The sequence below is a fragment of the Lagopus leucura genome, unplaced genomic scaffold, assembly GCF_019238085.1.
Source record: "Lagopus leucura isolate 7727_CA_CO unplaced genomic scaffold, USGS_WTPT01 Super-Scaffold_100040, whole genome shotgun sequence".
NCBI lineage: Eukaryota > Metazoa > Chordata > Aves > Galliformes > Phasianidae > Lagopus > Lagopus leucura.
The window spans coordinates 3,347,268-3,358,691 of NW_024962289.1; the positions used below are offsets into that span (position 1 = coordinate 3,347,268).

The 11,424-nt window shown below is 58.0% G+C and overlaps 1 protein-coding gene across 1 annotated transcript in view; it reads right to left on the minus strand.

Moving 5' to 3' along the window:
- The window catches only part of NTN1 (netrin 1), a 47,156-nt gene extending 36,017 nt beyond the window's left edge, over positions 1 to 11,139 (minus strand). The window contains exon 1 of the mRNA XM_042883868.1: positions 10,116 to 11,139. Within this exon, the coding sequence (XP_042739802.1) occupies positions 10,116 to 11,139 (1,024 nt within the window). The remainder of the gene's footprint in view (positions 1 to 10,115) is intronic.
- Between the last annotated feature and the right edge of the window lie 285 nt (positions 11,140 to 11,424).

The following is an 11,424-nucleotide window of genomic DNA, read 5'->3' on the forward strand; positions in this document are numbered from 1 at the left end:
TCCCCTTTTAGTAATCTCACTTCTGGGCCCGCATTCATTCAGGCTCTGCAGAGGATTAGCTGACCTTTCTTTCAGCAGTTGGTAAGCCGAGGATGTTAAGGCTTCCCAAAAATGAAGCTCTCAGGGCACTGTCTCCCAGGAGGGAGCCCACGGGGCTGCTCAGCCAGACCTCGCACTGTCTCCCTGTTCCCAAAAACGGAGATTTGAGGATGCAGGGTGACACTAAGCAGCACTGTAATAGCGATGGGGTGGCATGGCACACAGGACAAGCTGCTCCTGCACTGTGACGGAACGTTCACTCTGAAACCTAACGACTGGTGCCTTGGCCGGCGCTTTGCAGCAGAAAGGGCTCAAGCTGGGTCTGAGCATGAGGATTTGTGTTAAGCTCCCAAACTCAGACGTGACGGAGTGACACACAAAGTGCTTCCCGCAGAGGGGGAATGTGCACGCGGCGGGGCTGCGCTCCCCCAGCCAAGTGCATCTGAGCATGGAGCGGCTGCTGGCCGTTCACCGAAACCCCGATGGGAGAATAAATGGCGCCATGGGAGAGCAGGGCTTCATCCAAAGCAGAGGAGCTGGAAATCATTTCTCCTCCTCCCGCTTGCTTTCTCTTTCCGTTAAGTTTGAATTGAGACACTGGCGAGGCAAAAGTAACTAAACAAACCCGAACGCCGCAGCAGAAAACTCTGAGCCAAATGCAAGCAAAGCCATTGCCGTTCCTCTGCTCTTTCCATCCAGCCCAACTCTGTTATTCCACAGAAGCCTCAGTGGGGTCAGGACATGGGATGCCGCTGTGATCCACTTAAATTGCTCGTTTCAATGGGCAGCCGGCTGCTAACGGGACTAATTTTATAGGCACCATAACCCCCCGTGAGAAGCTGCTTTACGACCCTTCACTCCCCCTGACTCAAGCTGGAGCATGGCTGCATCCTCGGTGCAGCACAGAACCTCTGCTTGCACGGCCAGCAGCATCGCTAATTCAGAGAATAAAACTGTCTTATGAGATATAAATTAGGTTATTGCTCGGGATGAGAGCTGCTATGCTCAGCTGCTGTTGGAGAGCATCTGTTGCAATTGCAATAGTGATGGTTCTGGCCCCACTCAGCACGAGTGACATCCCACGTATTTTGGTGGCTCTTGTAAGTGCTCCATGTCCTGCGTCCACCATGCCCTGCTGCTGGCTGGGACCTGCACCCAAGGACACAGCAGGGGACCAGAGCCACTGGGGAGGGAGAGCAGCTCAGGCTGCCCCATTGTGCTGGAGGCTGTAGGTTTGCAGGCTGCGAAGCACACCTCTGGTGCTGGAGAAGCAGTATTAGTGGCCCACAAGAGGAAGCATATAATCAGCCTTCAATGCTGTGTAATTACACAGAAATTACCAAGAGAAATTAATTCCAAAAGGTGAACATATGGGTTGCAGTGGGTTTTACCTCTGGTTGCTGTCACTCATAGCCAAGGGCAGAATCAAAGCCAAAAGTGTGACTTCTCAGTGATTTATTGCACCAAAGCTCAGCTGGTGTTGATAGCTGCCCTGTGAGTGGGGATCCTCATGACCCATGATTCAACCACGGTGATGCTTAGTGGCATCCAACCCCACCTCTGGGGATACTCCTTACTGCTCCGACCTGCCGCGTCCCAACATGCTGTGTTTGAATGGACACGTGGCAGTGGGACGCAGCTGAGGTGAGCAGGTGCAGGAAGCCAACTGGTAGCACAGGGACCCCGTGGCCCCTCCTTGCCAACACGGGGCCACCGGTGGGAAAGCAGCAGGAGATGGCTGCGTGCCACAGCTGAGCCCCTTGGGAACTCATTGGCATGCCAGCATGGTAGCTGGGCACTGTGCAACACGGTGGGAGCATGTCAATGCCTCGGGGGCTTCTGCATGGCCCAGCTCCCCATGGGGAGCACCCCAGGGAAAGGGGGAACCCCATGCAACGGGTGATATAAAGAGACCTTGGGTGCCAGGGGTGGTAAAAGGATGGATCTCAGCACACAGCACCCCAACGTGTGAATGTGAGTGAATGGGACCTGCTCACCGCCCAGGACCCAAGCACAAATAGCATCACCCCGGTCAAGGCAAGCCAGCCTGCTTACTGGCAATGGGTGCATTCATTCCAAATGTACACCCACTTTGTATCCCTTTATATCAGACAGCTGCTCCAAGGGGCTGCTGGAATAAAAGAAAAACAAAGTCTGCGTGCCTTCATGCCTCCCCGATTCCCTTAGCTGAGCTGCTGCTATTGGCGTTGTTGTTATTATTACTGTTATGATTATATGCATTTCGTTCTCTGTTCAGTGATGAATAATTTATGGCTCCGTCTCCGTCCCCTTTCAATGGATTCACTATCCGGGGAGACTCGCTGAATAATTTGGATCATTCGTTTTCAAGTGCGTGGGCTGCCGACAAATTGTTCGCCTTTCATTCCTGGGGACGTCCATTGGTCACCAACGGGGATTTCTTTGGCTGCCCCACACACGTGACGGCCTGTCTGGGGTTTTGTGGCTATGGGGTTTCTTTATTGATTGGGTGGAACGTGCTGAAGTGGAGCCTCGGTGGGGGGAGGCCACACTGCTGCAGGGATGGGTTTGCCAAATCACCACGAGCATTTGGTGGCTTCATGGGGGCTTGGGAAGAGCGAACGCTACGGGGTAGATTAAGCACTGTGTAATGTTTTAAGGGTTCTATTTGACCAAAACTATGATGCAGCAGGGTGCTAAGCTTCCACGGAGCTAAATGGAGTCCTGGCAATAGATGGGGTTTTAACAGACTTGCACTGAGCATGGCTTTGCCTTAAAAAACAAGCGAGCGTCAGGTGCGCTGTTAGCCCTGCTCTGCACGCCAGGGCCATCTGATGGCCTGGTGATACCCGACTGCAGTTCACCACAAGATGCAGCAGGGATCAGCCCAGCTCCTCACCCAGTGCTGGAGCTCAGGGTGGAGCCATCCCCACAGGTACCCATTGGTTGCCCATTGATCATCCCCCAGACTTGCTGCCAGCACCCACAACTCCACAAAAACAATTGGGATGTGTTACGCTTGGCCGTGTGATGAATTGATATCACTCCCCACTCCCTACCCCACAACATGCCCAATAATCTCACAGCCCCTCCTGCCCCACACTGCTGCCCTCCCCGATTTATGAGCGGCATGCAAAGGCCACACTGGGCTGCTGGGCTGAACCACACGGGAATATCAGCTGAGTTACAAAAACAAACAAACCAAACCCCGCCGGGAGCCCATTTCATTTATCTTCTTTTGTCCAGTTTTGCTTCAGCGTGAAAGTCGCCCTTTCAAGCCCAGTGGTTGTGTTCCAGCCCCGGCAGGCAGCTGATCCAAAGCGCTGCACCGCGAGCTTCCCCGCTGCATGTTTGCACAGTTCAATTCATTTCTAAATATTCAGCGGGTTTCCCTCCCTCCCACCCTCCCAGGACTTTCTGCCCGAGAGCCGAGGGTGTAAAGCACAGGGCCGGGGATCCTGGTGCACAGAGCCTTTGTGTGCAAACACAAGCTGCTGTTTGTATTTGCCTTCACACTGTCAGAGCCCAATTGTGTGCTGCAGTGCTGGCTAGCAGGCTGCCTGCAATATCCGCTCGGCCGTCCCCGCTGCCAGAGGGACGCTCCCCCTCCCCGGGATGCTTTGAAGCAAAGTGATTTCATCTCATGAGGCTTTCATTAATCGCGGTACAATCTCCGACATTAAGCAGAACCAACTCCCTATTGCAAAAGGACCGGAGGGCGGGTGGGGAAACAGCAGGGCTGGGGGGTCCTGTGTCCCCAGGATGCTCCGCTGCAGCTCAGCACTGCAAACGGAGGTTTATAAAGGCACACCATTTCTCCCATCCTATTTCCCCACTGTCTTCCTGCAGGAGCGAACCGAGGTGCTGCACTGAGCTGCTGGGCGTCAAAAATTCCTTTTTCCCATTGTGCCCATTCCCTGCACCCACTACACCCAGTTTGGACTCTGAGCATCCAGACGGCTGGCATTAAGGGACATTGAATCTCCCCTCACTGCTGCCGTGAAAATCAAGTTATATTTGGTGGAAACAGAGCTGAGATGGTGATGATTCTTGTGGTCACACAGCACACAGCCCTGTAGGGATCATCTGATGCAGTGACATGAGGAAGGTGATACAAGCTCTGCATCCCAATCCACGAGCCCAGTGCTCAAATGTGGGGATATAAGGGCAGGGATGGGGCAGAGCAGATGGGCAGCAGCTCAGCTTCTCTGCAACCAGAAAGCACTTTCCATCCCAGCAGTTTCCCACCGCAGGTCAGGATGGATTCATGCCACTCCACCCCGCAGAGCTCAGCTGCTTGCAGCCTGCCTTGCTGCCCAGCTCTGCTGCTCATCACACTGCATTTGCCCTTTTCCAGGTGAAACTGAAGCTCCCACTGCACCGTCACTGCCTTTGGAGCTGTGTGCAGGATGTGGCAATGGGCTCTTCCCCTGCTCTTCTGCTCACTGCACTCTGGAGTGATGCAGCTCCTAGGGCAGGGGGAAGGTCGCTTTGCACAGGAAGGGCACAGCCGCAGTCTGGGCTCTGCTGGTGCCTTTCAGTGCAGCAGGACTGCCTGTGCCTGCAGAGACCCTGGGTGCTGAGCACCATCCCCAGCACACAGCAATCTCCATATCACCCCATCAGTTCTTAAATTCTGGGCACCAACAGAACAAATCCATAAATCCACAAATCCATGCCCCAGCCAAGCTGCGTGCCTCCCCCATCCCTGCCCCCTTCCAACGCAGGTCCTCATGCCATCCCAGCTCAGAACCCTTTCCCTTAACAGATATCCCCTACAGCACCACGTTCCCTCCCTGCAGGATGCAGAGTCAAGTGGGTGTGTGGCAGAGCCATACAGCCCCATCCCCAGCAAGCTGCGAGCTGAGCTGCCACAGGAACAGCCTCACGGCCTCCTTATCAGTCCCCAGGGCATCCTAATCCCCCTATAAATGAAAGCTATTACAGAGAGATCTCCTTAAGTGCCTGCTGGTCACCTCCCCGTTAGGGATATCTCGGCGTGTGGTTGGCAGGGAGAAGTGCTGTGTGCTTGGGGTGTGTGTCCATCCCTTGTGTGCTTGGGGTGATGTTATTTGGTGCAGTCAGGAAGATGCCAGAGATAGATGGGGTTGAGCCTGGGGGTGGCGAAGCTTCCTTGCATGCTCAGAGCTCAACCCTGCAGGCAGAGCTGTCAGTGCTCACTAGGATGGGTTCAGCATGCTACCTGGTGGTCCCGGGGATGGTTTGGGGCTATTTCTGCTGTTTGACAGCAATATGGGGTTCACCCTGACTTGCACCTTCCCCACCCTGCGAAGCTGGAGTGAAAACCCACCACAGCCCCAAGCCCAAGGTCAGGGGATGTGCTCTGAGCACTGACAGAGCTGTGGTGTCCCCACTGAGCACAGGGAGTGTGACCAGATGGCCTCCAAGGGTCCCTTCCAACTCCAGCCATCCTGTGATTCTATGACATATTTGCAACACAAACATCCTAAGTACTCAGAGCCCAGCAGGAAGGTGTGAGCCTGGGAGAGCTTTCCTCAGGGCTGTATGCTTCTCACCCTGCAGGGCTGGGAGCGCGTCCCCCCGGGCGGTCACAGGGAATCTGCACGGCGAGGACGGCGCTGGCTGAATGAGGATGACATGCGTTGGCCCAGAAAGAGAAGGGCAGAGATTAGCCGTGGACAAGCTCAAGGGAAGGCAAGTGTCCAACCCTGAGTGCCAAGCCTGGTTTTGTTTTAGCCTTAACTGCGCTTTTTTGTTTGTTTGTTTGTTGGTGTAAAAACCTTTCTGTTGGAAATCAGTTTAACTTTAAGCTTCCTGAGAAGAAAAGCCTGTGAGAAAGCTCTGCCCATGCCTGGCTTGCTCGGGAGGCTACAATGGAAGTCTCGGCTGCTTATGGGCTCATATTTCTATGGCTACAGCACCCAGTGTGATTCCCCATGCAGAATGACCCACGGGAGCTGGGCACTGGGATAGGAGTGGAGTACAGCCCATGGAGACTGTGTTCCAGCTGCTGGGAAATGCAGGGATGCTGTGCTGCTGCTTCACAACTTTTCTCCCCTGACCCCACACACAGCCTTGCTTTGGTCTCGGGACCAGGGGAAAATAAGGCAGAGGAGAACGAGACAAACCTGGATACGAGGAATGCTGAGCACCCGTTGACCACCCAGAGGACACACGTTGTGTCCTCTGTAGGTTACAGGCGGTTTGGGCACACAGCACTCCAAAACAGCCTGCGGCTTACTGAGACCAGCAGGGGCTGAGCATGGCCACAGGACTACCCTGGTGTCCCCAGGGCCATCAGTCAGCACCAGTTGTCTCCTTGTCCCATTGAGTGGCCAGTGGGAACAGGAAAGCCCTGGAGGGTTTGATTTCCCCAGCTGTGGTGAGGATGGAGGGGAGCTCAGGGGCTTCTATAGGTAGCACTGCCCACAAATCTCTCCCTGAGCTGCCACTGAAATGAGAACGGTCCACCCCAGGTCTGCCTGGAGGAAGTTTCCCATTGGGAATGAGGCAGCCCGGTCCCTGGCAATTCCCAGTCCTGGAGATGACGTTTCCCTTCAGCAGGAGGAGAGGCCGGATCACAAACTGCTCTGACACAGACACATCACAGCCTGGGAACCACCATGCACCACAGCACGGAGCAGAGCCTGACACCAGCTCTGTGCGCCGGGTGCCAAATCCCATATCTGAACACACAATATGTTTCCTTTTTCTCACTGCAGCCGCACTCATTATTGCTCAGTGCTCTCCAGGCATAACACAGGGCCAAAATCCGAGATGAGCCCAGCACCTGCAGACCCCATTGACGTCAGAGCCATGTGCAGGTGCCGGTGCATCTCTCCACAAAGCACTCAGGGCGGCACTGGGAACAGTGATGGGAGGTGGTTCCCAAAGAGCATTTAGCCTGCACCAGCTGGAAAATGCACTAGTGGCGTTTTGTGCAAGTGAAGGGGGGTTTTCTGAAGGGTTTCATGGCAGTTCTCATCTGCATCATGAGCAGCTCATGAGAAATTGTGGGGTGGTGTTGATTGCATTGCAGGGATTTCCCTAAATCTGGTTGAAGTCTGCATCCCTGGCTGCACTTCTGTGCATCTGCACCAGCTCACCAGCAACCGAGCTCTGAAGGCATTTCAGCTCAAACCTTTCCCAGCTGCAGGCTCCTCTCACAGGGGACAAAAAGCGTTGGCCACAACCTGGGCTTTGGGCTGAGCACAGTGCAAGGGAGAGGGAGGATGCAGAGCAGAGCTCCCTGCCTGTCAGCAATTGCAGCAGCTCCTCTCCAAGCTGCGTCCTCTCTGGAGCCCGTTAGCTGCCAGGCTCCCGGCCAAAGCCGTGCTGTGAGGCCGAGCTCTTCATGGAGCAGCTATTTGCCAGGTAAAGCTGATGGGAACCCGCCGTAGTGCTGCAGGCAGGGCTCCTTCTGGCCCCGGAGGACATCTCCTTGGGCCAACCCTTGCCCTGCATGGGGCTCTTGTGAGCACTAAGAGGTGATGCACACAAATTTGATCTGGCTGTCGAGAAATGTTCCCGTGGGAAATTTTGACTTCTTGACAGAAACTGCAGTGTGTTTCTGTTTCGGTCCCCCCCAAAAAACATGAATGGGAACAAAGGTTCCATTTTGGCAGGGGGAAGGGACTCACAAAAGAAAGCACCCCAATTTTCAAGCAAAGCAGACGCATCCTGCCATTTTTTCCCTTTGGTTGGAAACTCAATTTGTCCCCCCACAAAAAAGAGCAAAACCAAAGGGAAAGCTGTAACCAGCTCTCACTCGATGGGCTGGGGGCAAAGTCAGCAGATTTGGTGAATTCACCTCCTCCCTCAGCACAGGGCTCCTCCAGCCGTGCTCCCTTCATGGGCTGAAGATCCCCCCATTGCAGCCAACAGCATCAGCCAGCGCCAGTCCCTGCCCGACACCCGAGGGTCAGCAAAGGCTGATTTCCCTCTGGGTTCAGGAGAGAAACCAGGGTGGGCCGATGGTCATGAGCAAATGGGTGGGAACTGAATGGGTTTATTGTGATCTTTATCTAGGAGGATTATTCCAGGCAGTGCGGGCTTGGGAAGATCGTGCAGTTGTTTGGCTGCAGTCGGTGTTGCAGACTGATAGGTACGGCCCCGAGGAATCTGCAGCAGAAATGGACTGTGGAAAATGGCTTCACCGTAGTTTTGCCATTGCAAAACGTTCAGTTCCCAGCAAACTGTGAGGAAAGGGAAGCAAAGTCGGTGATTTTCGTTTGCAAAAGTCTGAACTGTGCGTGGTGTGCAAGGCAGAGCCTGGCAGGACATCCTGTTTAATTGGAAACTGGGAACCAGATTGGAAATAAACTGGAAGTGAGGGAGATGATAGATGCGCAGGGCCAGCACAGTAACTAACAGATGCATTCTGAGGGACATTACAGGGCACGGCAGAGCAGCCCAGGGATCCAACAGTGACCACGGGGCACTGAATTTCACGGCATGTTTTCTGCAACCCAAGAACCTGCGCTGGGCTGTAAGACGGGAGGTGAGAACGGTGCGAAACAGCGCAGTTCGCTGCCGGACAGGAGAGCAAACCCGGAGACAAACCGCGGCTCAGCGCCGTTCGCACAGCCGGGCACCTCCCCCCTCCCTCCCCCCGGCGCTGCGAAACGGCCGCTCCCCGGAGCGCCCCGATGTGAGCCGCGGCCCGGAGGGGGAGCGGAGCTGCTGGGGCTGAGCGCCGCCGGGCACCGGGACACGGCCGGGTACATCCATCCCCACCCGATCCCGGTAACCCGCGGTCGCTGCCAGCTTTGGCCGTGCCTCGGTGTTGAAGGCGCCGGCGAAGAAATTACCCTTCTCTGCAAGGGACACATCTGATTGTGATTTGGGGAAAAAAAAATAAAAAAATAAAAAAGTCCAACTAACTCGGCCGCTCGTTTTTGTTATTGTTGGGTTTTTTTTGTTTGTTTGTTTTTGGTTTTTTTGTGTGTGTGTGTGTGTGGACTTTTTGTTGGAAGACGGAGCCGTGTTCCGGGTAAATAAGGCGGCTGCGGGCGGCGGAATGCCGGGGACGCGGAGGGGAGAGCCGAGCCGAGCCGAGCAGAGCCCGGGACGCTGCCCAGAGCTGCCGTGGGTCACCCCGAATTCGAGGCACAAGCAGGGACTGCCATGGTCCCATAATACGAGGAACGAGGGCCGGAGGCTGCGGGGAGCCGTCAGTCGGGGATGCAGAGAAACAGCCCCAACTCGCCAGCCCTGCCCAGGGACGCGCCGTCTCCTTTTCAGGGTCAGCCCCGGAGTTCGCTCTCAACCCGAACGGCGCGGATTCCCCTCCCGAAACGGAGCGAACCGGCGCTGCCCGTTGGCCCCAGGGCCTTTCCCGTCCTTCCGCCACCTCCCGCACCTCGGGGCGGCTGTACGGAGCACGGGGCCGCAGAAACTCTGCGAGGCTGCGGGTTCGGCAGAGCAGCCCGGCCACCTTCCGCCCCGACAGCGACAGGAGCCGCTCCCCGCTCCGTGCCGAGCTGCGGCTCCTCGCATACGCGGACCCAGCCGACGCCTCCCCGGGCTGCTTCGCGCGCGAACGGCTTTTTACCGCCGTCCTCCGCCTCCCCTCTCCCGGCCCTGATCCTCTCCGCGTCCCCTGCCCTTTTCCTCCCTCCGCCCGCTGTCCCTTGCTCTGCTCACCACGTGCCGTCAGCCGCTCTAACCCCGGTCCCCCGGTGCCACCGACCCGGCGCTCCCGGGTCCTTCCGTACCCCCCGCCTCGCACTGAGCTGTCTGTCGCTGTCTCTTGTCCCACACTCTGACCCAAATTCCCGTCCCCCGCCGTCCGTTCACGTTCTCCCGAGATCCCCGCTCTACACCCCGGGTCCCGCAGTTCCTCACCAGTCCGCTCCCGGCTGCCGCGGCTCCATCCCTGCACTCCCGATCCCCCGCTCCTCGCTCGTGTCCCCGAGCGGCCCTTCGGCGTCCCCTCCTTTGCCCCGCACTTCCGCTGCCCGTGTCCCTGGATGTCCCCACGCCTCCCGCTCCCTCTCCCTGGCGGTTCTCCCTGGATCCTCCCCTCCCTCCCTCTGTCCCTGGAAGCTCCGCGCCCCGTTCTTGACCACGACCCCGTCCCGGTCCCCGTCCCCGCGCTCCCGGCCGCCACTCACCCACGCACTCGTTGGCCTCTCGGGCGGTCGCCCTCTGCCAGGGCCGGTCGTAGTGGAAGGGTTTGCATCGGTCGCACTCGGGCCCGGCCGTGTTGTGCTTGCAGTCGCACACCAGGTTGTCGTCGCGGTCGCGGACGCAGCGGGACGCGTGGCCGTTGCACTTGCAGCGCCCACCGACCTGCAGGTCGGACACGGCGTAGAAGTAGGAGTCGCGGGCGAGCTCGGAGTCGTCCTCGTTCTCGTCACCGAAGGTGTGCAGGCGGCTGAAGGTCACCTTGATGTCGGTGGCCGTCACCCAGTCCTGCAGCACGGGCGAGTTGTCGAAGTCGTGGGCCGTGGGGCGGCCGTCCAGGGTGCTGAAGGCGATGAGGCCGCCGGAGAGGGGCCGCACGTCGGTGTGCGAGTCGGTGCAGATGGCCTCCTGCTCGTTCTGCTTGGTGATGGCGGCGCGGCTCGGCTTGTTGTACATCTTGCGGCACTGCGTGGAGTAGAACTGGAAGGGCACCCACGTCTTGCCGTAGTCCATGGACTTGTAGATGGCCATGGACTCGGGGCGCGGCGAGCAGAACTGCAGGCTCACGTAGGTCACCTCGAACTTCTTGCCGAGGGACAGCGTGAGGGTGACGTTGTGCGGGTACTGCACGTAGCTGTCGGACTGCCAGCACGTCAGGTTGTGCGGGTTGTTGAGGTCGGTGAGGAAGGAGGGCGGGTGGGCGCGCTTGGGGTCGGAGGCGTTGCAGAGGTGGCACGAGCGGACCTGCTCGTCGCCCTTCTCCGTCACCACGCAGTACCTCGACGGCGGCTTCCCGCAGGTGCTCGACACCTTCACCTCCTTGCCGAAGGCCGAATTGACGAAGTCGGGGATGCAGCGGCGGGGCAGCCCGTGCTCGTCGTAGCAGGGGTCGGGCTGCGCCGTCTGCACGGCGAACATGTTCAGCCCGGGGTAGCCGCCTCGCAGCGGCTGTGCCAGCCACGCGGCCGCCAGCAGCAGGGCGAGCGGCCCCTCCGCGCCCCTCCGCGGCATCGTGCGCGGCGCAGCGGGGCTCTGAGCGGGGCGGCTCGGCCGGCGGAGGCGGTGCGCGGTGCGCGGCTCACGGAGCGCGGAGCATCGCCCGCCCCGCGGCCAAACCCCGCGGAGAAAGGGAGAGCGGAGAGGCGACGGCCCCACAAAAGTGCCGCTGGCGGCGGGGCTGGGTCCCGCCTGCCTCCCGCCCCGGCTCTCGCACGGAGAATGACTGGCGGTCCCAGCCCCCGCCGCGTTTGAGGTCATGCTAAAGGAGTGACATTGCGCTCAAGGAACAGAACAACG